At 44.1% G+C, this 20,296-nt stretch overlaps 1 protein-coding gene and 1 long non-coding RNA gene across 4 annotated transcripts; one reads left to right on the top strand and one right to left on the bottom strand.

Annotated features, from left to right (window-relative positions):
* Positions 1 to 763: 763 nt before the first annotated feature.
* LOC141578821 (uncharacterized) lies at positions 764 to 2,998 on the bottom strand. Its single transcript, XR_012509548.1, has 2 exons — positions 2,859 to 2,998; positions 764 to 1,353 (listed from the first exon to the last, which is right to left on the bottom strand). It is a non-coding gene; the product is annotated as an uncharacterized LOC141578821 (long non-coding RNA).
* On the top strand, positions 2,352 to 19,917 carry PLAAT5 (phospholipase A and acyltransferase 5). 3 transcript variants are annotated; one of them, XM_074371860.1, is made up of 6 exons: positions 2,359 to 3,219; positions 3,776 to 3,869; positions 4,689 to 4,797; positions 15,716 to 15,824; positions 17,842 to 18,104; positions 19,652 to 19,917. In XM_074371860.1, exons 1-6 carry the CDS (start codon positions 2,967 to 2,969, stop codon positions 19,742 to 19,744), a joined length of 921 nt encoding a protein of 306 aa, XP_074227961.1. In that variant the 5' UTR covers positions 2,359 to 2,966; the 3' UTR covers positions 19,745 to 19,917. The 3 variants fall into 3 exon arrangements, with proteins under 3 accessions (XP_074227960.1, XP_074227959.1, XP_074227961.1); XM_074371859.1 differs by lacking the exon at positions 19,652 to 19,917 and having other exon boundaries at positions 2,352 to 3,219; positions 3,779 to 3,869; positions 17,842 to 18,874; XM_074371858.1 differs by lacking the exon at positions 19,652 to 19,917 and having other exon boundaries at positions 2,357 to 3,219; positions 17,842 to 18,834.
* The last annotated feature ends 379 nt before the right edge of the window (positions 19,918 to 20,296 follow it).

Here is a 20,296-nt window from a genome sequence, read left to right on the forward strand (position 1 = left end):
AAAGGCCTTATCTCCAAATACAGTCACATTCTAGTTGCAGGGGATTAGGACTCGATGCAATTCAGCCCATAACAGAGGAGCAGCCATAACTGTTCTCTTTCTGAAACCCCAGGGTTTTGCAACAGTCAGGAGAGGGGAGTGCTGAGGGTCTGCAGTGGGGAGGGGAGGCAGCAGAAGGAAGCGGATGGTGTGTTTCATGTTTCTTTTCAGGTGACCCCAGGTTTTGACAGGTGGGAGGGGCCTGGTTGGGCTTAAAACATACGTCCAGAGCTGGTTGAGTCTGAGTGGCTCCAGGATAAGACAGGGCCTTAGTGTCTGTTGGTCTGTCCAGGAGTGGGGGAGGGTAAATTCCTCCTCCTGAGCCAGAGTGAAGGGGAGCTTGTGGGAGAGGTCCAGGAAGAGGCTGAGGATGACTGCGACACTGGCAGGGGGTTTCCCCTGTCCCAGGCTGGCACCCCCCAGCTCCCTACACCCTGTGCTTTTCCCTCAGACCACTTATCATAACCTGTTGTTATACATTAAAGAATTGTTGAAGGTTTGTCTCCTATTCCCCCTCTCCCCCACCTGTAAGTTCCACGAGAGCACATTTATTCTTATGCTCTCCGTAATGAGCAATGCCTGACACAGAGGAAGTGCTCAAAATATATTTAGGGAGTGAGTGCCTGTAAGAGGTGGTGACGGTTTTTGGCTCCTCTGCCTCATCTGTCTCTCCCCCAGCAGGAATGGTACTGTGGCCCAAGCACAAAATACTCACATACACTGCTAGCTGGCCACAGATTGCAACTGAGGCAATTTTATTGATACCTGTCAATTACTGGTTAATAGCCTGGGAAGCATAATCCCTGGTCGGAGCTCTCAAGGTGCCCCACTCTCCCCCATTCTGTGATCCAGCAGCCTCTTTCACAATCCCTGCTCCTGCACAGGCACCACTCTCTGGGCCTAGGGAGGGACTAGCGCATAGGTCTACATCTCCACCCTTTCCTTCTATCTGGTTCCCCCAGGTCACTGGAGACTCTCATGGACCCTCATTCTCTCGGGACCAGTTTTGCATCATCGTGGAACAGAGGGCGGGATAATTAGGGGAACTACTAGGCGAGAAGAACTGATAGAATCTGACAGCTGGCTGGATAAGGGAGATGAAGGAAAAAGGACCAAGAAAAGTGACTCCAACATCTTGAACCAAATGATTGGGAAGGTTCTAGAAAAACATAGGAGATAATCTGGAAGCGTGGCAAGCTGGCTCATTCCAGTCAAGACCATTCTGGAGGAGGTGAGGGTACAGAAATCAATCTGGATGGAGCCTGGACACCAGAAGGTTAATCCGTGGTTTTGAAGGAATGAAGGTGCTGTCGCCTGAAAGAAAGTTAACATTCTCTTGAGAAAACAGTTTCATTCTTCAAGGGGGAAAGGCAATTAGGTATACATATACATATATATTTTTTCACTATTACTGGGGTTTGAACCCAGGACGTCATGCATGCTAAGCACGCACTCTGCCACTGAGCTATCACCCTCCCCACCAGTTTCAATTTCGTTCAGTGCTGTTCTGTCCTATAAGTGAGCTTTAGTGGCTGCAGCCATTTTTCATACTGGGCGCTGGGGTCGTTACAGGGGGCAGTGATCAATCTTGCTCTCAGGGAGCTTCCAGTCTAATTGGAGAGAGAAGACAAACACTTGGAGGGGAGAACCAGTAGGACAAAGCCAGTTGCTTTTTATTTACCTCTTTTCCCTCTTTTTTATTTACCTCTTTTACCATTTAGGCAGAAATATTGTAAAATGAGGAAAAGAACAGGCATCACCCATAACCTCGATAGGCTGACACAGCACTTCTGGTTATTTTGCTGTGTATCCCACCAAGCTTCTTCCCTCCCCTCTGGATCATAGGTTTATTGCAGAATCTCAGCTCAAAACCTGAAACTTGATTTTTCCCCCCCAAACATTGCTGTTGACCACATTATGTTGACCCTTCCCTGCTGGGTTGCAGACCCCATAATATCCTAGGCAGTTCCTATCATGGAATATTTTCCAGCAGGGAAAACAAATTACAGGTCTATGCGTACGGGCAATGTGCATGTATTATAGAGACAACTTGGAAAGAAGCAGATTGTAGAAGATGACATAGAGCGCGATATTTCTGTAAGCTTCAAATAAGCAAAACGAAACACGTGCTAGGAGTACAAAGAAGAGATTTTTTAAAAACTTTTAAAAAGCAACGCCATGATAGACAAAACCTCAGGAGAGAGGTGACGTTCGCGTGGAGGGGTTGGGGTGGGGAGGGAGGAGTCGGGAAGACGGCACAAGGGAAGAACACACGTGGGAGGATCACCTGTGCTGGTTCTTAACGCAGGATGGTGTATTCGTGGGTGGTAATTTTCATCATGTTTCATAACTACATGTGGTCCATGTATTCTTTTGTATATATTAAACATATTATACATAATTTAAATAAAACATATAGAAGATCTATCTACCTATCAATCTGCCTGAAAGTCTGCATACTCCCAAATTTTAACTCCCGAGTGTGATCCCCAGGCCCTCCGAACCTGGCCTCAAGCCCTGTCTCCCTGTGTTGCTCCTCTGTCTGCTCCCTGGACCTGTGGGCAGATGTCGCTCCTCTGTCTTCTCCAGCTACATTAGATGCCACCTCCGAGCCTTAAGCAAACTATTCTGTTCCTTTCCACCTCACCAGTACCCTCCTCTATGGCTTTTCTCTGCCTTTCCTCTCAAAACCCCGCAGGTTCCTGGGCCTTCAAGCGCCGGGACCGCTCCCGCGGCGTTCGGGCACGCGCTCCCCGCGCCCCGCGCGCCCCCGCCGTTTGCTGCGCGCCCCTCCGCCCTTCGGGGGCGCAGTTCCTCACCGCGCTGCGCCCAGCGCCCCGGACTCCGTGGCTCCGCCGACTCGGGGGAGCTGGCCTGGGGCGTCGCCCTCTGGGAGGCCCTGGGACCCGCGGGGCGGCAGCAGCGGGATGGGCCTGAGCCCCGCCGCCGGGGGCGATTGCGGGCGCCGCTTCCCTAGGTTCCCCCGGCCCCGCCTCAAAGCCGCGTCGAGAACCGCGAGTATTCGGCCAAATGACAGTCAGCCTGCTCCGGGACATTCAGCTGTGCCCCAGTCGGGTCGCCACAGGAATGAGGCTCCCCTCCACCGAGCCACCACGCCCCGGCCTGGAACCCCCCTGGATCGTTCCCCCTGTCCCAGCCGGCCATCGGACCCCCAGCAAGGTCACCACAGTTTCTTTCAACCCTCCTTGCAGATACTTGGTCATTGTGCGAAATGCCTGTAGCCGAAATGAATGATGATTTCGGAATGATCTTTCGTTATTAATTTAACTGAAGCGAGCCAGGCATCCAGTGACTCGGGTATTTGCCTTCCTAGTGTATTTCGGGTGGACATGGGGCAGACGTGGCAGCTGCCGGGCAGGTAGGCTGAACAACAGCTCTAGCTTGGCAGAAGCTTCTGCAGTTGGGTGTAGCCCCAGGGTTCTGCCATCTTCGGTAGTGGCAACTCACACTTCGTCCCCTCCCCTGTTCTGTCTCTGGGAATTCCAGAGTGTCTCTTTCCCAGAGGAACTGGGCCCCCTCCAGGATGGTCGCACCCCCATAGCCCCCCTTCATCCAAAAGTTTATTGAGGGCTGATCAGGAGCCAGGTTCGGTTCTAGACAGGAGCTCCCACCTTCGCAGAGCTGTTGAGGTGCTCGCTCCAACTCTCCTTTCACAGGGTTCACGCTCCAGAGAAGGCAATTGTGGTTTAAAGAAATTTTTTTTCTCTTGAATTAGAAGACTCTATGGGCTCTCACGCGTTGGTCCAGCTCATGCCCAAGCAGCCACAGCCGGGCACGTTAGAACAGAGCAGAAGCAGCGTCCAGCAAGGGTAAGATTCTTTCTTTGTATGGAAGGACTGAGCTTTGGGGTGGTTAGAAGCTTTTGAAGAACCACCTTTGATGGCAATTCTGTAAAACAAATCCTGAGTTAGTTTCTATGTGAGCCAGCCTACTACTAACCAGTCGGCAGAAAGCTGGTGTGCTCCTCCTGGTAATAACAGCTGGAGACCAAGTCTGGGAAGGGCTGGTGGGAGGCTGCCTTGTAGCATTTTCTAGCCACAGGGCCATTGTCCAGATCCTCAGAACAGAATCACTTTACAAGGGTGCTTACAAGATGTATATTTTTATTTTTAAAATTTATTTATGTATTTAGTTTACAATATCATTTTTAAAAATTGAAATATATTTAATGTACAGTATTATGTTATAGGTATACAACACTGTAATTCAGTGTTTAAAGGTTGTATTCCGTTTATAGTTATCATGAAATATTGGCTATACTTCCCATGTTGTGCAATACATCCTTGTAGCTTATTTTATACCTGATAGTTTGTACCTCTTAATCTTCCACCTCCATCCTGCCCCGCCCCTTTCCCTCTCCCCACTGGTAACCACTAGTTCCTTCTCTACATCTTTGAGTCTGTTTCTTTTCTGTTATATTCACTAGTTTGCTGTATTTTTTTTAGATTCCACATGTAAGTGCTATCTTACAGTATTTGTCTTTATCTGACTTATTTCACTTAGCATAATGCCCTCCAAGTCCATCCATGCTATACACCAGAAGCTAATGCAACAGTTTAAATCAACTATACTTCAATTAAAAAGCATTTTAAAAGTATTTTAACTATATGATCCCAAACTTTATGTAGGGAGAAGCCTATGGTTAACCTGGAGCCCACGCCCAACCAGAGGAGAGCAGAGTGGAACTCGACCCGGAAGCCTGGCAGTGCAGGCAGGTTAACAAAGCAAGCCGCGGAGGTGGGTATCGCGAGAATTCTCAGACCAGGAACACCGTCAGTTTCCTGGTGACTTACCTACATAGAATGTGGCGGGTCGAATTGTACACTGATTTGGGATGTTGTTTACGCCTTTTTAATTGTTTAAACACAGATTTATAGAGCTGTTTATTGAGCTTTACTGAGGTATAACTGACGTACAATAAATCGCATTATATTCAGAATGTACAGTAGGATATGTTTTGACATACGTGTACACCCATGAAAACACCAGTCAAGATAATGAACACCTCCATCATTCTTGAAGCTTTCTTTTTTCCCCCTCTGTAAATCCCTCCCTCTTTCCACTTCCATCCCCAAGCAATGACTTGATCTGCCTTCTGTCATTATGTGTTAGTTTGTGCTTACTAGAGACTTATACACATGGAATCATGTTGTACGAACTCGTTTTTTTAAACAAATTTCCCCGCACCTAACAGAGGCACTGGGGATTGAACCGAGGACCTTGTGCACGTCAAGCATGCATGCTGCCACTGAGCCATACCTCCCCCAACTCCTGTATGTGCTTTTTGGTGGGTCTCCTTTCACATAATTTCACATAATTATTTTGAGTTATATGCACATTGTTGCATGTTATCAACAATTTATTCCTTTTTGTTACTGAGCAGTATTCCACTGTATATCCGGATATGCTACTATTTGTTTAGCCATTCACCTGTTGATGGGCATTTGGGTTGTTTCCAGTGTCTGGCTGTTACAAATAAAGCTGCTATGAACATTTGTGTACAAGCCTTTGTAGAGACATACATTCCTTTTGGGTAAATACCTAGGAATATAGTGGCTAGATCATAAAGTAGATGTGTGTTTAACTTACTGTTTTCCAAAGCAGTTGTGCCATTTTACATTCCCACCAGCAGTGTGGGAGAGTTCCAGTTCCTCCACGTCTTCATCAGCATCTGGTATGGTTGATCTCTTTAATTTTAGCTATCTTAATAGATATGTCGTTACCTCATTGTGGTTTCACTTTGCATTTCCCTAACAATGTTGAACATTACTTGCCTTCCATATATATATATACAAACACACACACATATGTACGCACACACACACACATACACACACACACATATATATATTCTTTAATGAAGTGTCCAAATCTTTTGCTCTTTTTTTCTCTTGGTTTACATGTTTGAGAGTTCTTCAGAAATTCTGTATACAAGTACTTCATCAGTAGTTGTATACAGTAGTTCAAGAGTACTTGTAATATTTTTCTCTTGGTCTGTGGTTTGTGTTTTCATTTACTTAGCAATAATATCTTTTGAAGAATAAAAAACTGTTAACTTTGATGAAGTCCAGTTTATAAGTTTTTCTTTTATGAATTGTGCCTTTGGTGCTGTTATCTGAGAAATCTTCGCCTGAACCAAGCTCACAAAGATTTTCTACTGTTTTCTACTAGATATTATAAAGTTTTAGCTTTTACATTTTACATTTACATGTTTGATACATATTGAGTTAATTTTTGTATATGGTACAATGAATAGGTCAATGTTGGCTTGTTTTTTTCCCCCTTATGGATATCCTGTTCCAAAATGATTTGGTGAGAAGACTGTCCTTTTCCCACTGAGTTGCCTTTGAACCTTGTAAAATCCCAGTTATCCATGGTACCTGTGGGTCCTTTTCTGGGCTATTTTGTTCCATTGATCCTATTTGTCTAATGTGAGGCCAATACCACACTATCCTGATTACTACAGTTTATAGTAACTCTTGAAATCAAGAATGTTGGCCCTCCAACTTTGTTATTCTTTTTCAAAGTTCTTTTAGCTATCCTAGATTCTACAAAAAGCCTGCTGAGATTTTGATTGGAATCTCATCAAATCTTTTAGAGAATTGGATTCTTCACAATATTGAATCTCCTGACCCATGATCAGGTGTTTTATTTATTTAGGTCTTCCTTAATTTCTCTCAGCAAAGCTTTGTAAGTTTCAGCTTACAGATCTTACACATCTTTTTTGAAAGTATTTCATATTTTTTGATACTATTGACATGGTATTTAAACATTTTTAAATGAAATGAATATTGACAATTTTGAAAATTTAAAGTGAAAAAAAATTCCAGTTTCTAATTTTCTGTTAGAAATACAATTGGCTTTTGTGTACTTTTCTTGTATCCTTCAACCTTATTTCCTGACATTTACTTTTGTAACTTTTCGGGGTAGATTCCATCGAGCTTTTGACATATCATGTCATCTATACAGATAGTTTCACTTTTTCCTTTCCAATCTGATGCCTTCATTTATTTTTGTCTTAAGCAGTACTAGCCCGAATCTTCAGTACAATGTTTAATAGAATTGGTGGCAGCAGACATCTTCCTCTAATTCCTTAACTTAGAGGGAAAGTATTCAGTCTTTACTGTTTAGTATAATGTACACTGTAGGTTTTTCATAGACAGTTTTGTTAAGTTAGGAAAGTTCCCTTCTTTTCTCAGTTTGTTGAGAGTGTTTTGTTCTGAAAAAAAAAAACTAGCACTAGCCATTAAAGTTTAGCAAATGCTTTTTCTATGCCTATTGAGATGACCATGTGGTTTTTCTTTTTCAGTTTGAATTGTATTGATTGGCGTTCAGATATTATAACAATCTTGCAGTCCTGGGGGGAAAACCACATGTGGGCATGATGTATGACCCTTTTTATATATTGTTTGATGCAATTTACAATATTGTGCTGTGACTTTTGCATTATGTTCATAAAGGATACTTCTTGTAGTTGTCTGGTTTGGTATTAAGGTAATGCAAGCACAGTAGAATGGATTTGAAAGTATTCTTACTCTATAGTATTCTTGTGTAAAACTGGTAATAATCTTTCCTTTAATGTTTGGTAGAATTTACCAGCAAAGCCATCTGGGCCTGGAGTTTTCTTTGTGGAAAGGGTTTTAACTACAAAATCAGTTTCCTTCATAGACATAGGGATAGTCACATTATGTATCTCTTCCTGTGTGAGCTTTGATAGTTTGTGTCATCTACCATCTACACACACTACCCATAAAGTAGTCTGCCCCAACCCAGCACCATCGTGTCACCCCATTTATTGCCTTAATTATATAGTCGTTTTGCTTATTGATTATCTGTCTCTTTGCAAAAGTGGGCAGAGCACTTGTCAACCTGACTCATTGCTGTATTTCCAGTGCTTCAAATAGTAAGTTCTTGATAAATATTTGTTGATTGAGTACATTTGGAATAAAACCATCATATCCACTGCAAAGTATTAGGTGGGATAAAAGCATCATGTTCATTGCAAAAGGTTAGACAATAAATTCACCATGACAGATTCATAACAGAGTAATTAGGAGTGGTGCGCTCCACTGGGGCACATAATAATCTTTAGACATTTGTAAAATGTTCTTTTGTAAAGACAACATCGTTGCTCTCTTAGAAGTTCTACTAAGGACCCATTGAACAGCCAGTAAGTGACAGAGTTGGGATTTGAACCAGGTCTCCTGGCAGCAAACCCTGTCTTCTTGCCATGACTCGGTAGCTGTCTGCCATTCTAACCCATAGTCTTTCTTTTGTGTTGTGTCATCGTTTGAGGCTCTGGGTTTAATTTCTGAGGCATCATCTGGGTTGGGGTCAGAGCTGGAAGTGAAGTTCCTAATACCTGTATCGTGGTGATTCTCTTCTGCTGCTAGCTTTCCACATCCGTTCCAATGCCTGGTCAGGGATTGACCCAACAGTCTGTGTGTTCAACACACAACACAAGCCTAGGGACTTGTGGAATTCAAAATAATGCTCTTACTTTGTGATTTTGCTCCTGCCTCCCTGCCACATGCCACAGGCAGGAACAAGCCCTCCACCCACTTCCCTGCACCACATCTGTCAGGGTTATAAGACTTTCAGAAGCTGTTATTATCCAGGGACCTTCTGAAAGCCTGGTTTTTCTAAACAGGTGCCTATTTCTGGGAGAAGGGCCAGAGTTGGGCTGCCAGCCTGTGCAAAGGAAATAAATAGCTGATGGATGGAGGATTGTGAAGTAACATCTTATTCCAAAGAGAGAAAAAGGGCAGAGAAACTTTAATCTGGATTTGAAGACTGGAGCATCAGCTGGGACTGGAGGTCACCCTGGAGGATGCAGACAGGTTCCTTGAAGTTCATGAAATGCTGGGGAGAGGGTAAAGTCAAGGCAAAAGGAAGGATGGGACCTGGGGAAAGCCTCCAGCATGGCTGCAACCTTGGCTGCCCATAGAGTCGCCCCGGGAGCTCTCAAAGCTCTGGTTCCCTGGCCACACTCCAGATCAATCTCAATTTTTAAAAGCTCTGCAAGCAATTTCCATCTGCAATCAAGGTTGAGACCCAAAGCTCAATACAATCAGTTTACAGTGGGAGAAACTTCAACAAGAGAGCAAGTAACTCTAGGTGACTATAAAGTCTGTTGTGAATCTCATGCAGTTTTTCACTTTACACCCCATCCAGTGGCAATACTGCAGGTGAAAAGTATTAAAGAAGTAAAGAAAACTCCTTAGAATCCTAAAATCCACCCCTCCAATCCCAGAACCTTCTGTCTCAAAGCTTATTCAACATCCTCAATGACCAGCACTTGTTTTGTTTTGATTGTTTTTTTCTGGCTGAGACTAGCATCACCATGAATCATATCATCTTCCTACTGGCAGTTATTCCAGAAAATTACAGCAGGAATATTGATTGATTGATTGATTGATTGATTGATTGAATATTGTTCTTATCGATAGGTATGACCCAGCCAGGTGGAGTGGGAAGTAATTGGCTATTTTGTTGGTGGGGAGTGGGCACACAGCGGGGACTGCTTGCTCCTAGGAAGGATGTATATGACTGTCTGCTGGGCTCGGCAGACTTTGAGAGACCTGCCTTCCACGAGATGCTCTGGTTGGAGTGTACATGCCATTGGTCAGGACTCTAGGTATTCGAGTTTGTGCTTAATAGAGTGAGATGCAGTCGGGAGTTGGCTCAAGGGTAACCTAAGTGTCCTCTGGGTGCCCCTCTGGACTGACTCAGCAAACCCTGCCCCACGACGTTACCATCATCACCACCCTTTCCACGCTGATTGGTGCCAGAAATAGAGTCTGAATGATTTGAGTTCTTGCATCTGCAGGAGCTATTGTTATTGTTCATCCTTTGTCCATGGTCCTTTCTTTCCCCTGTGCCTCGTGTATTAATGGTTTTAGGTTACTGTATCAGAAAGGATGGACCCATGGGCTTTCTTGTGTCATATGCATATTAGAGCAGAAATACACTCACCTAGTGCATTTGTCCCTTTAAAGATATTAGGCTTAATATGTTCTCTTTCCCTCTCAGTACCTATTGTCCAAAAGGGGAAAACAATTAGGAAAACTATGAATCAAAGATTGATATATACCAAGGTTTAAATTAAAGGTAGTTTAACTGTTTTCTTGTGTCAGCCCATGTAGGTATTGAACTAGATTTAGTTTTTAAAAAAATGAGTTTTGGGGTGGGGAGGGTCTAGCTCAGTGGTAGAGTGCATGCTTAGCAAGCATGAGGTCCTGGCTTCAATCCTTAATACCTCTGTTAAAAAATAAGGAAAGAAATAAATAAAACCTATAAAAATTATTTTAAAAATGTTTGAAATTCAGTCTTCCCTAAGAACATTTTAAAATGTTGCTGTGATCTCTTCTGGTTTTTTCAAGACAGAGGCATTTGCTTAAAGTGATGTATCCTTCTTTGTATTTGAATCACAATGAGGATCCTATTAATTTGCTGATTGTTTCCTTTTAATCTTCTTCAAAGGATGAGAAAGATCCCCTCTCTGCTCTTTCCCTCTCTTTGCTTCCCTCTTATCTGTGTCCTGGACCCACTACTCCTGGTCCTCCACATCCATCTACCGTCACCACATCACTTCTTTGTGTCTGTGCCATTGTTTATGTGCTGTCTTCCAAACCCTTAGCTCTCACCCTCCTCGATATATTACCACCCTCCAGATTTTAGGGCAGGACACAGCCACATCTTTTCCCCTGGGCCTATGATAAAAGAAAATGAAGTTCAGAAGTCCAGTTTCAAGTTCCCTGCGGTGTAATCCACTTTCCAGATGAGAAGCCTGGGGCGCCCTCTAGTGGGTACTCGATGGCTATTGTATTTTCTCTTTAGAGGGAGGAGCTGGTTTAGACAGGGGGCCTGTGAAATCCCGGTTCTGGTCCTATCTCTGCCACTGACTTGCTGTAGGACCTTGGACAAAGCACTTCATCTTTCTTGGCCTCAATTCCTTCCATGTAATATAATAGTGTAGGTGGTCTGCTCTGTTCCCTGTAAAAACTCACCCCCTCAATGGGCAAGACTTCTGGAATGGCTAACTGAAGATCTCAGAAATCTCCCCAGAAAGCAAAAATAAAACTGGACAAAACCATCAAAGGCAACCATTTCAAGACTCTGAAATTTGACCAAAGACATACAATAAGTTGATAAGCGTTATATCCAGAAGGTCTACTGAATCTTGGAATCTTTGAACAGCAGAAGTCTAGTGTTTTAGCAAGCCCCTTCCTCCCACCTCCTCCAGCTCTATTGTGGGGAAGTTGTACCTAGGTGGTTGGGACATGCCAGGAGGACTGGTAGTGGCATCAGAGGGCAACTTTATTTGGAGCAGTGTGGAAAAATATGTGCTCAGGGATGTCGCTGAAAACAATAATTATATCAGTGACAAAAATCATAGAAGGCCAAACAAAATTGCAGTTAGTCTGAGGTTGCAGTACTGACTGGGACAAGTGATAGACTTGATATTTAATATGGAAATCCAGGTAATGAGACAGCTAAAGAGGGTCTAGTAAAGCTGCCACATCTGGTGGTCTGAAAGGGATGCACAAGTCCGCACATACAAACAGGAGAGACTGGAAGGGCCTGAGCAAGTCTCTAGTTCCTGGAGAAATGCAAAGCCTTGTGAATGCAGAAAGGGAAAGCTGGGAAGGACTTAAAATTTTTTTTTGGGGGGGGTAGGTAATCAGGTTTGTTTGTTTGTTTGTTTTAATGGAGGTACTGGGGATTAAACCTATGACCTTGTGCATGCTAGGCATGTTATCTACCACTGAACTATACCCTCCCCCCTAACACTTTTAAACTTTAGAAGCTTGAATGAATTCTCCAAATCACACAGAGCTCCACAGGCAAAGGGTGATGCCTTACTGGCCCAAGATGTGGCTCCACCTCTGATCACTCACTGACTGACCATTATGCTATGATGGTCCAGGAAGCCAGGCTTAAAAATAAGAGCAAGAAACAACAACAACAGCAACTGAAGTTGATACAGGGAAACAGACATCACAGAATTAGTCCAGGCAAGTGTCTAAACAGACAAATAAACAACCTAATAAACAAACAAACAGCAACTACCACCAGCCCCGGGGGGAATCAGAATCCACACAGTTGAAAGACAGACACAAAGAGAAAAATCTTGAAAGCAACAAGAGAAAAAAGACTCCTCATGTATAAGGGAACCATAGTGAAATTTATCGCTGACTTTTCATCAGAAACAATGGAGGCCAGAAAGCAGTGGGATAGCGGATGGAAAGTGCAGAAAGAATAAAAAGCTGTCAATCAAAAACCCTATATCCAATTAACTAGCTTTCAAAAACAGAAGTGAAATAAAGATAGTCTCAGATAAATGAAGACTGATAGAATATGTTGCTGGAATGCTTGCTTTGCAAAAAAATAGCAAAGAAAGTTCTCCAGGCTGAAAGGAAGTCACACCAGATAGTAACTAATCCACAGGATGAAATGCAAAGCACCTGTAAAGGTAATTACATAGGTTATTATTATAAAAGAGTATAAATATATATATTTAAACCTTTATTCTAGCTAATTTTAAAGACAATTTTATGAAACAATAATTATAAAATTCTATTGCTGGTCTTCTAACATGCAAAGATGTAATAAATATAACTTTAATGGCAGAAGAAAGGGATGCTGAAATGGAGCTATATTGGATCAACGATAGGACTCCACATAGTACCTTGAATCAACAGAGAGAAATGTGAATCAATTAAATGGTCCAAAAAATGAAGAGATCATCTGACTTGAAACTTCAGGATCCAATTATAAGCCATCTACAAAAGGGAGACTTTCAATTCAAGGTCATAAATAGGTTGGAAGTAAAAGGATGTAAAAAAAATGCAAACAGTAACTGTAGCTGGAGTGGTTATACTAATATTAAACAACATAGACTTTAAGAGAAAAAATATTATTAGAAAAGGAGAGAAACATTTCACAATGATAAGGGGTTAGTTCATGAGGAAGTTGTAACAATTATAAACATATACACACTTAACAACATAACCTCAAAATTCATGAACTGAAAGCTGAGAGAAAAAGTCAATCCAGAAATCATCATCATCATCATCATCATCATCATCATCATCATCATCATCATCATCATCATCATTATCATCATCATCATAGGACTTAAATACTTCAGTCTCAGTACTGGATAGAACAACCAGACAAAAAGTCTGTGAGCATATAGAAGATTTGAACAATATTGACTAACTCGGCCTAACTGATGTTTACAGAATATTCCATTCAATACTAGCAAGCATGAATATTCCCCAGGATAGACCACATTCTAGGCCATAAAGCAATTCTCAGCAGATTTAAAGGGATTGAAGTCATATAAAATATTTCTTTGTTCACATGAAATTAAAAGTTCATAGCAGAATGAAATCTGGGAAGTCTATGAGCATTTGGAAGCAACTTATTTCTAAATAACCCATGGGTAAAAGAAAAAATAGAGAAATTAGAAGATACTTTTGAGTTGAATGAAAGTGAAAACAGAATATATCAAATTTTATGAGATGCAGTTAAAGCAGTGCTTAGCAAGATTTAATATAGGCTATAAATGCCTGTATGAAAGAAAAAGGAAGATTCCAAATTAATATACCAAATTTCTGCCTCAAGAAAACAGAAAAAGGAAAGCAAACTAAACCCAAAGCAAGTAGAAAGAAGGAAATAGTAAATGTTAGAACAGAGATCAGTGAAGTAGAAAAAGGAAATAAATAGAGAAAATTAACTGAAGCCATATGTTGGTTCTTTGAGAAGATAAACAAAATTGACAAAACTTTAGCTACATCGATCAAGAACTAAGGGAGGGAACTCAAACTACCAAAATCAGGAATGAAAGGGGGCTCACTACCAACCTCACAGAAATTAACAGGATAGTTAAGGAATACTGTGAACAGCCTATGCTAACAAATTGGAAAACCCACACGAACAAATTCCTAGAAAGACACAAACTACAAAACTGACTCAGGACTAACTACAAAAGCTGAATAGACCTACAAGGAGTAAATTAAACTAGTAAATGAAAATCTTTTCACAAGGAAGTACTCAGGCCCAGATGGCTTCACTTGAGATTTCAGCTATACATTTAAAGAAGAAAAATTACCAGTCCCTCACAAACTCTTTCCCAAAGTGTTACTGAACCAAACTTGGGTCTGCTTGCCTGTGTGCAGTAAAGCCAAGCTACTGACATTGGGTTGTGGTGAAGGAAAGTGCAGTGTTTGTTGTAAGGAACCGTACAAAGAGTCTGGGACAGCTTGTTCTCAGAAAGCCCAAACTCGATGGGTTTCAGCAAAGCATTTTTAAAAATTGAAGTGTAGTTGATTTACAATGTTGTGTTAGTTTCTGGTGTGGAGCATAGTGATTCAGTTATACATATATATATTCTTTTTCATTATAGGTTATTACAAGATATTGAATGTATTCCCTGTGCTATACAGTAGGAACTTATTGTTTATCTATTTTATATATAGTAGTTTTTATCTGTGAATCCCAAACTTTTAATTTATCCCTCCCCTATTTTCCCCTTTGGTAACCATTTGCAGCAACATGGATGGACCTAGAGATGATCATACCAAGTGAAGTAAGACAGAGAAAGACAGATATCATATGATATCACTTATATGTGGAATCTAAAAAAATGGTACAAATGAACTTATTTACAAAACAGAAGGACACTCAGACATAGACAGCAAAGCATTTTTTAAGGCTAGGCGAGAGAGGAGGGGTCACAGGGTATGTAATCAGCTTGTGCATAGTTCTCTGGTTGATGGGGAGGTAACAGGGCTGTGTCACAGGGGTTAACGTTACCAATTCTTTGGCTCCAGTAGGTCTCATGGTCATCAAGGAGTTTATTTCTTCCACTTGGTGGGGGTTTTAGCATCTGTAAAACAGCTCAGGAAATGTGCATCAGATACTATTATCCAGGTACTTCAGAGAGGAGCTAAAGCAGAGGGTATGGTGGAGGAGGGGATCTGTCCCGGGAAGTCCCCCCCGTAGGGTCCTGCTCGGTTACAAAAACAGAGGAGGGAGTGCTTCCTAACTCACTGTAACTCCAACATTACCCTGATACTAAAGTCAGGCGAGGGAAAGAACTACAGGCTAACATCTCATGAACATAGACGGAAGAAGCTATACTATAATCTATTATCAATGCAAAACACTTAATTCAGCAGCATATGAAAAGGAGCGTGCCTCATGACAAGGTGAGATTTATGTCAGGATTTCAAGTTTGGTGCAGCCCGCCAGCCCAAACCTGAACCTGCAGGAGAGCCCCTTCCTCTTGCAGTGTCCCTCCAGCGCCCCCTATTGAAATAGCTCAACATGGTGCTCAGTTTCAAGGAGAAATGCATACAAAACAAGGAGAAATGCTTACAGAATGTGTGTACCATATATACACGGAAGGTGCATTCAGGGCTGTCACAGTCGGCCTTGGTGGCTTTGATAAGGGGGGTGATAGCAGGAGTTGGCGGCTCCTTTGGCCCTTTGTATGAAGAGAGATTTTTGCAGCCTGTGTTTCTGTAAAGTGATGAAACGAAGTATCTTCAGGCTGAGCTCTAGCTGATCCCCAAACAGGGTCTCTGGAGTTCCTTGAGCATGTGCAGTCTCTTTATTTTACTTTTTTTTTTTTTTTCCATCACAGGGCAAACCAAGACCCAGACCCGGAGACCTGATTGAGATTTTTCGAATTGGCTATGAGCACTGGGCCATCTATGTGGAAGATGACTGTGTGGTCCACCTGGCTCCCCCGAGTAAGGGTGGATACTCTATTGAAATACTGATATTGCTGTTAGCAAAGTAAAAAGAGGACGGTTAATCATGTGTTCCTCAGCTGCCGCCTTATTTTAGTGATAGAACGCCCTGAAGCGTTACTGGACCTTAATTTACCATGTGATAGAGCTTGGTCTCTGTCTCCCCCAAAGCACTGAATGTCTAGCTCTAAGGCAGATGCAGGTGTAAGGAGTGTCCCTAAGTTTCCTGACCACCGAGACCACCTTTCTTTTACAATAGAGACTTAAGATCTGGAGCCTTTGTTTTGTAATGACAACAGTTAAATATCCTTCCTCTGTTTCTGAGGATTCTCTGGGAGGGGTGCAGACGCTCCGTGTTCTGGTTGTCACTTTTTTCCTATTTGTCCCCAAATGTTGCTTCCTGATCGCCTTTGGCACCTCCACCCTCACCTTGTCTCCCTACCCTTCCACCCCCTCCCAGGCCACGCCACCCTCAGTGTGGACAGCCTCCTCTCATTTCTCCAGGCAGCGTTAACACAGGGCTGAGGTTATACTGATGACTAATTAAATTGTGGTGGACATGTGATGGGGGCAGAGGCAGTGAGAGTAGAAGATGACAGCACAGAATGTGAAACAATTTCAAATTGGACAAATTGGACCATGGATCACGTGGTTGCCTTAGGTTATAGGACCTAGGGGAGCCAGGAGAAGGGGAGGTGGGGGGCTCCCTTGTGTAATCTTTGATGCCTTTTGGGTTTTGCATCCTGTGCAAGTACTGTCCATTCAAGATTGAACAGGGGTGGGTATAGCTGAGGGGTAAGAGTGCCTGCTTGGCATGCAGGAGGTCCTGAGTTTAATCTCCAGTACCTCCGTTAAAATAAATAAATAAACCTAATTACCTTCCCCACAAGACAAACAAGACTGATTTATAGAATGGCACTGTTACCAAAGGCCTGGCCACATGTTGTTCAGGGCTCTCAGCCCTGCATCCCATCCCCCTCTGGTGGCCCAGCCTCTCACTTTGCTGGGACCTTCCCGCAGAGCAGAGTCCCTCTCTGTCTCGGGGCCCACGTGAAGAATGGAAAATTGCTTCACATTACCTTCATCTCCACCTCTCCTTTCCAGACTAAGTCCAGGAGCGTCCCTCTTGTATAACCAAAGAGTTATACAAGTTAACAGTGATGTCCCCACCATCCCCATCAGATCTTCCTCTAAAAATGAGTTCTGCTACCTTTGTTCCTAAAAGCTGAATTGCCGACTGCCAGCTTTTGTAAAATCAGCAGTCTTCAAGTAAGAAAGGAATAAGGGACATTTGTATGTCCATACGGTTGTAGCAGAAAAACAGTCCTAGTATTAAATTACCACCTACCTGGCCTTGGGCAGCTTCCCGACCCTCTCTGAGGCTCTATCTCCTCTTAGGACTGAATATGATAATCTAGCAGATTTCAATGTTTCCCTTTTCACAGCTGTGGAAACATGTTTTCAAACAAACCCTTAATGAGAATCCCAATACTTGAGAGAAGGGCAGAGTGGCTCTGGGTGGAGGCTGGTTGGAGGGGGACCCAGCCAGAGACCTGTCTGCTTGGCTTCACCTGTGCCCCCGCAGTGGCCACGGCAGGAGGGCTGTCATGGCCCCATCGGATACCTGGGAGCTGACTGTTACATGTAAGGGTGCTTATCCCACGTTTGCGATGATTACTGAAGTCTGGTTAGGAAAGCAAGACTCCAGTTCCAGGACTTGGTCAGGTCAGTGCACCGAATGGAGCTTGGGCCACACCGTAAGGGACTAACGGAGTTTTATGAGAAAGAGATTGCAGTGGTGTTGAAAGTGGGAAGTGCGGAAAGCAGGGCAGAAGGCTTCTTGTAGAAGCTGGTCCTTTGCAGTTCATTAGTCCAACTTCCCATCCTCTGCCATGCCTTTTAGAGACGGTGAAACCGGGGCTCCAAGAGAAGCCACTTACCCAGCTCTGGGGTGAGCCAGTGCTCTGCCCTGCTGCCCCTCACAGCTTCCCAACTTTGCCTTGTCTTCGGCCTCCAGGTGAGGAATTTGAGGCCGGCAGCATCACTTCTGTCTTCAGCAGCCGGGCGGTGGTGAAATACAGTCGCCTGGAGGACGTGCTGCACGGCTGCCCCTGGAAGGTCAACAACAAGCTGGATGCGACGTACCTGCCGCTGCCTGTGGACAAGATCATCCAGCGGACGAAAAAGATGATCAACAAGATCGTGCAGTACAGCCTGATCGATGGGAACTGCGAGCATTTCGTCAACGACCTCAGATACGGCGTGCCCAGGAGCCAGCAGGTGTGGCGTCCCCCTCCCCCTCCGGACGAGGGGTCTCGCCGGGCGTCCTCGGGGCTTGTCTGCCGCATCAGGGGCCCAATGGTGATGGATCCATGTTTTTGTATTTGTTGTGCTCGTGGGACCTCCCATGACTAGAGGACTTGATGCTTCAGGAGGTATTTTTGCCTCTACTGACCCATGGAGGAGTCCAGGAGGCACTGAGCCGTAGTAAGACCCCTGGGGGGAGTCCCTGCTCAGCCACTAATTCCCTTGTTCTCCTTGTCAAGGCACTTCATTTCTGAGACTGTTAAAAGCTGAGGTAGATATTCAGTGCTGAAGCCGCAAATCAGCAACCTCCTGGTGACATCTGGTCCACAGACATGCTTTGCTTGGATAACTAGTTTTTGTTTTTATGTTTCTGTTTTAGTTTGAATGGCTTGCCAACATTTAAAAAATACATAGAAATTTTATATAAAAAGATCTGGATTCCCAGCCTTACTTCAACAACCAATTGATCAGGCCACTGGGCCTGTGTTCCAGCTTGCTGACACACTGGGGGGCCGAGTCGGGGCTCCCCCTTGAGATGGGGTGCAGGGGTAGGTGTGGCACCTGCCGGCTTCACCCACACAACCTGCCTGGTCTGTGGGCATTTGAGTTTGGGATCCCTCCCTCCACCATAAAGGGCGGTGATAAGTTAATTATGGTACAATACATGTGAGAGAGCTTTGGAAGCCCAGATTTCTGTGACAATTTGGACTTTACTAAGACCCCATAAGATGAGTGGAGGAAGTGTTTATTGTCACCTTTTCAATAGATTAAGAAATCAAAAATTAAAGGGGAGCATCATTTTTTTATGTTCTTTTCTATGTTTCTTATGTTTCCATAACCTACGGGACTCAGATCCCAATACTGGTCTCCCGACTGTCACTGCTCTCGTCTCTCAGTGGGGGTTAGCAGGCCTCGCACTCCCTCGCTCCCCCTTCTGCTCTCTGCATCTGCCTCCGAGCCTACCTTCCATTCTTGGGAGAACTTGCTCTCGTGCTCGGGGCTTGGTGGGCTCTGGGATGAGGGATGTCCCACCTCATGGGCATTTGTGCAGGGAAAGAAGACTGCGAGGGATCAGGGAAACTGTAAGAGGTCCTCCTAAGGAGACCGGGCCCTGCATGCCTGAGACCCAAGCCCAGATCTAAGTGCAAACATTAAATCACTCTGTGGACTCTGTCCAAGTGAGTTCCCCTCCCCGGCTCTCAGATTCCCTGTATGTAGAATCAGGGGTTCAGTGGCTGTGCCCCTCTGAGCCCCACACCAGAGGCAGACCTTGAGCTGAATGGCTCTGAGGGAGGAAGGGGCCTAGGAGCCCTGGGAGAAAGGGCTCGAGCCTGCCTCCGATGTCCACCTCAGGCCATCCTGGCTTCCCCAGCTCTCCCATGGCTCTAGGATCTTTGGGAATATAGGGTGGCTTCCTCCTGGGCAGGCCAGTTCCTGAAGGGGAGTGGTGAGGTAGGGGCGGGGCAGGGCGCGAGCCTAGGGGCCTCACTGCACGTCCTACCAACTAGTCTGCTTCACAGGTGGAGCACGTGCTGATGGAAGGTGCCAAGGCTGCAGGAGCGGTGATTTCGGCCGTGGTGGACAGCATGAGACCCAAACCAGCAACTGCCTGAAGGTGCCGAAAACTCCAGGCAGAGGAAGAGCGCCTGATGTCGGCCAAGGGAAAGGGCCTCCTTTCCTCCCCTGCCTTCCTCTCTTAGTGGCCCCATGTAAGACAACTGTGGGCTTCCTGAAGAATCTAGAATGTACCCAATTACCCCTCCAGAAATACATCCAATATATGTTCTCACAGACCCCTGGACTCTCAGGGTGGGAAGAACCTGGTATTTATTACACATCTGTTAGGCACCAGGCCCTGAGGAAGGCACTTCACATACTTCATTTTACTCTCTGTGTAGGAAGGGGCCTTGCTTCTTTCTTAGGCTGAACCTAATCTGTGATGCTTGAAGCATCCTGGAATCCTCTGCTTGAACATTCCCAGTAACGAAGAACTCTTTTCAGAAGTTTTTTTTTTTTTTTTAACTTGCCCTTTCAGACCACAGTGAGGTTCAAGGGAGGAAGCCTTGAAGGAAACCTGTAACTTGTTCCTGAGGGTCCCTCTCGGCCTTATCTAGAAACACCTTTCCCAAGAAATATTTTCATTTAAAAATTATACATCAGCTTTA

Source organism: Camelus bactrianus, chromosome 10 (assembly GCF_048773025.1).
Source record: "Camelus bactrianus isolate YW-2024 breed Bactrian camel chromosome 10, ASM4877302v1, whole genome shotgun sequence".
Classification (NCBI taxonomy): Eukaryota; Metazoa; Chordata; class Mammalia; order Artiodactyla; family Camelidae; genus Camelus; species Camelus bactrianus.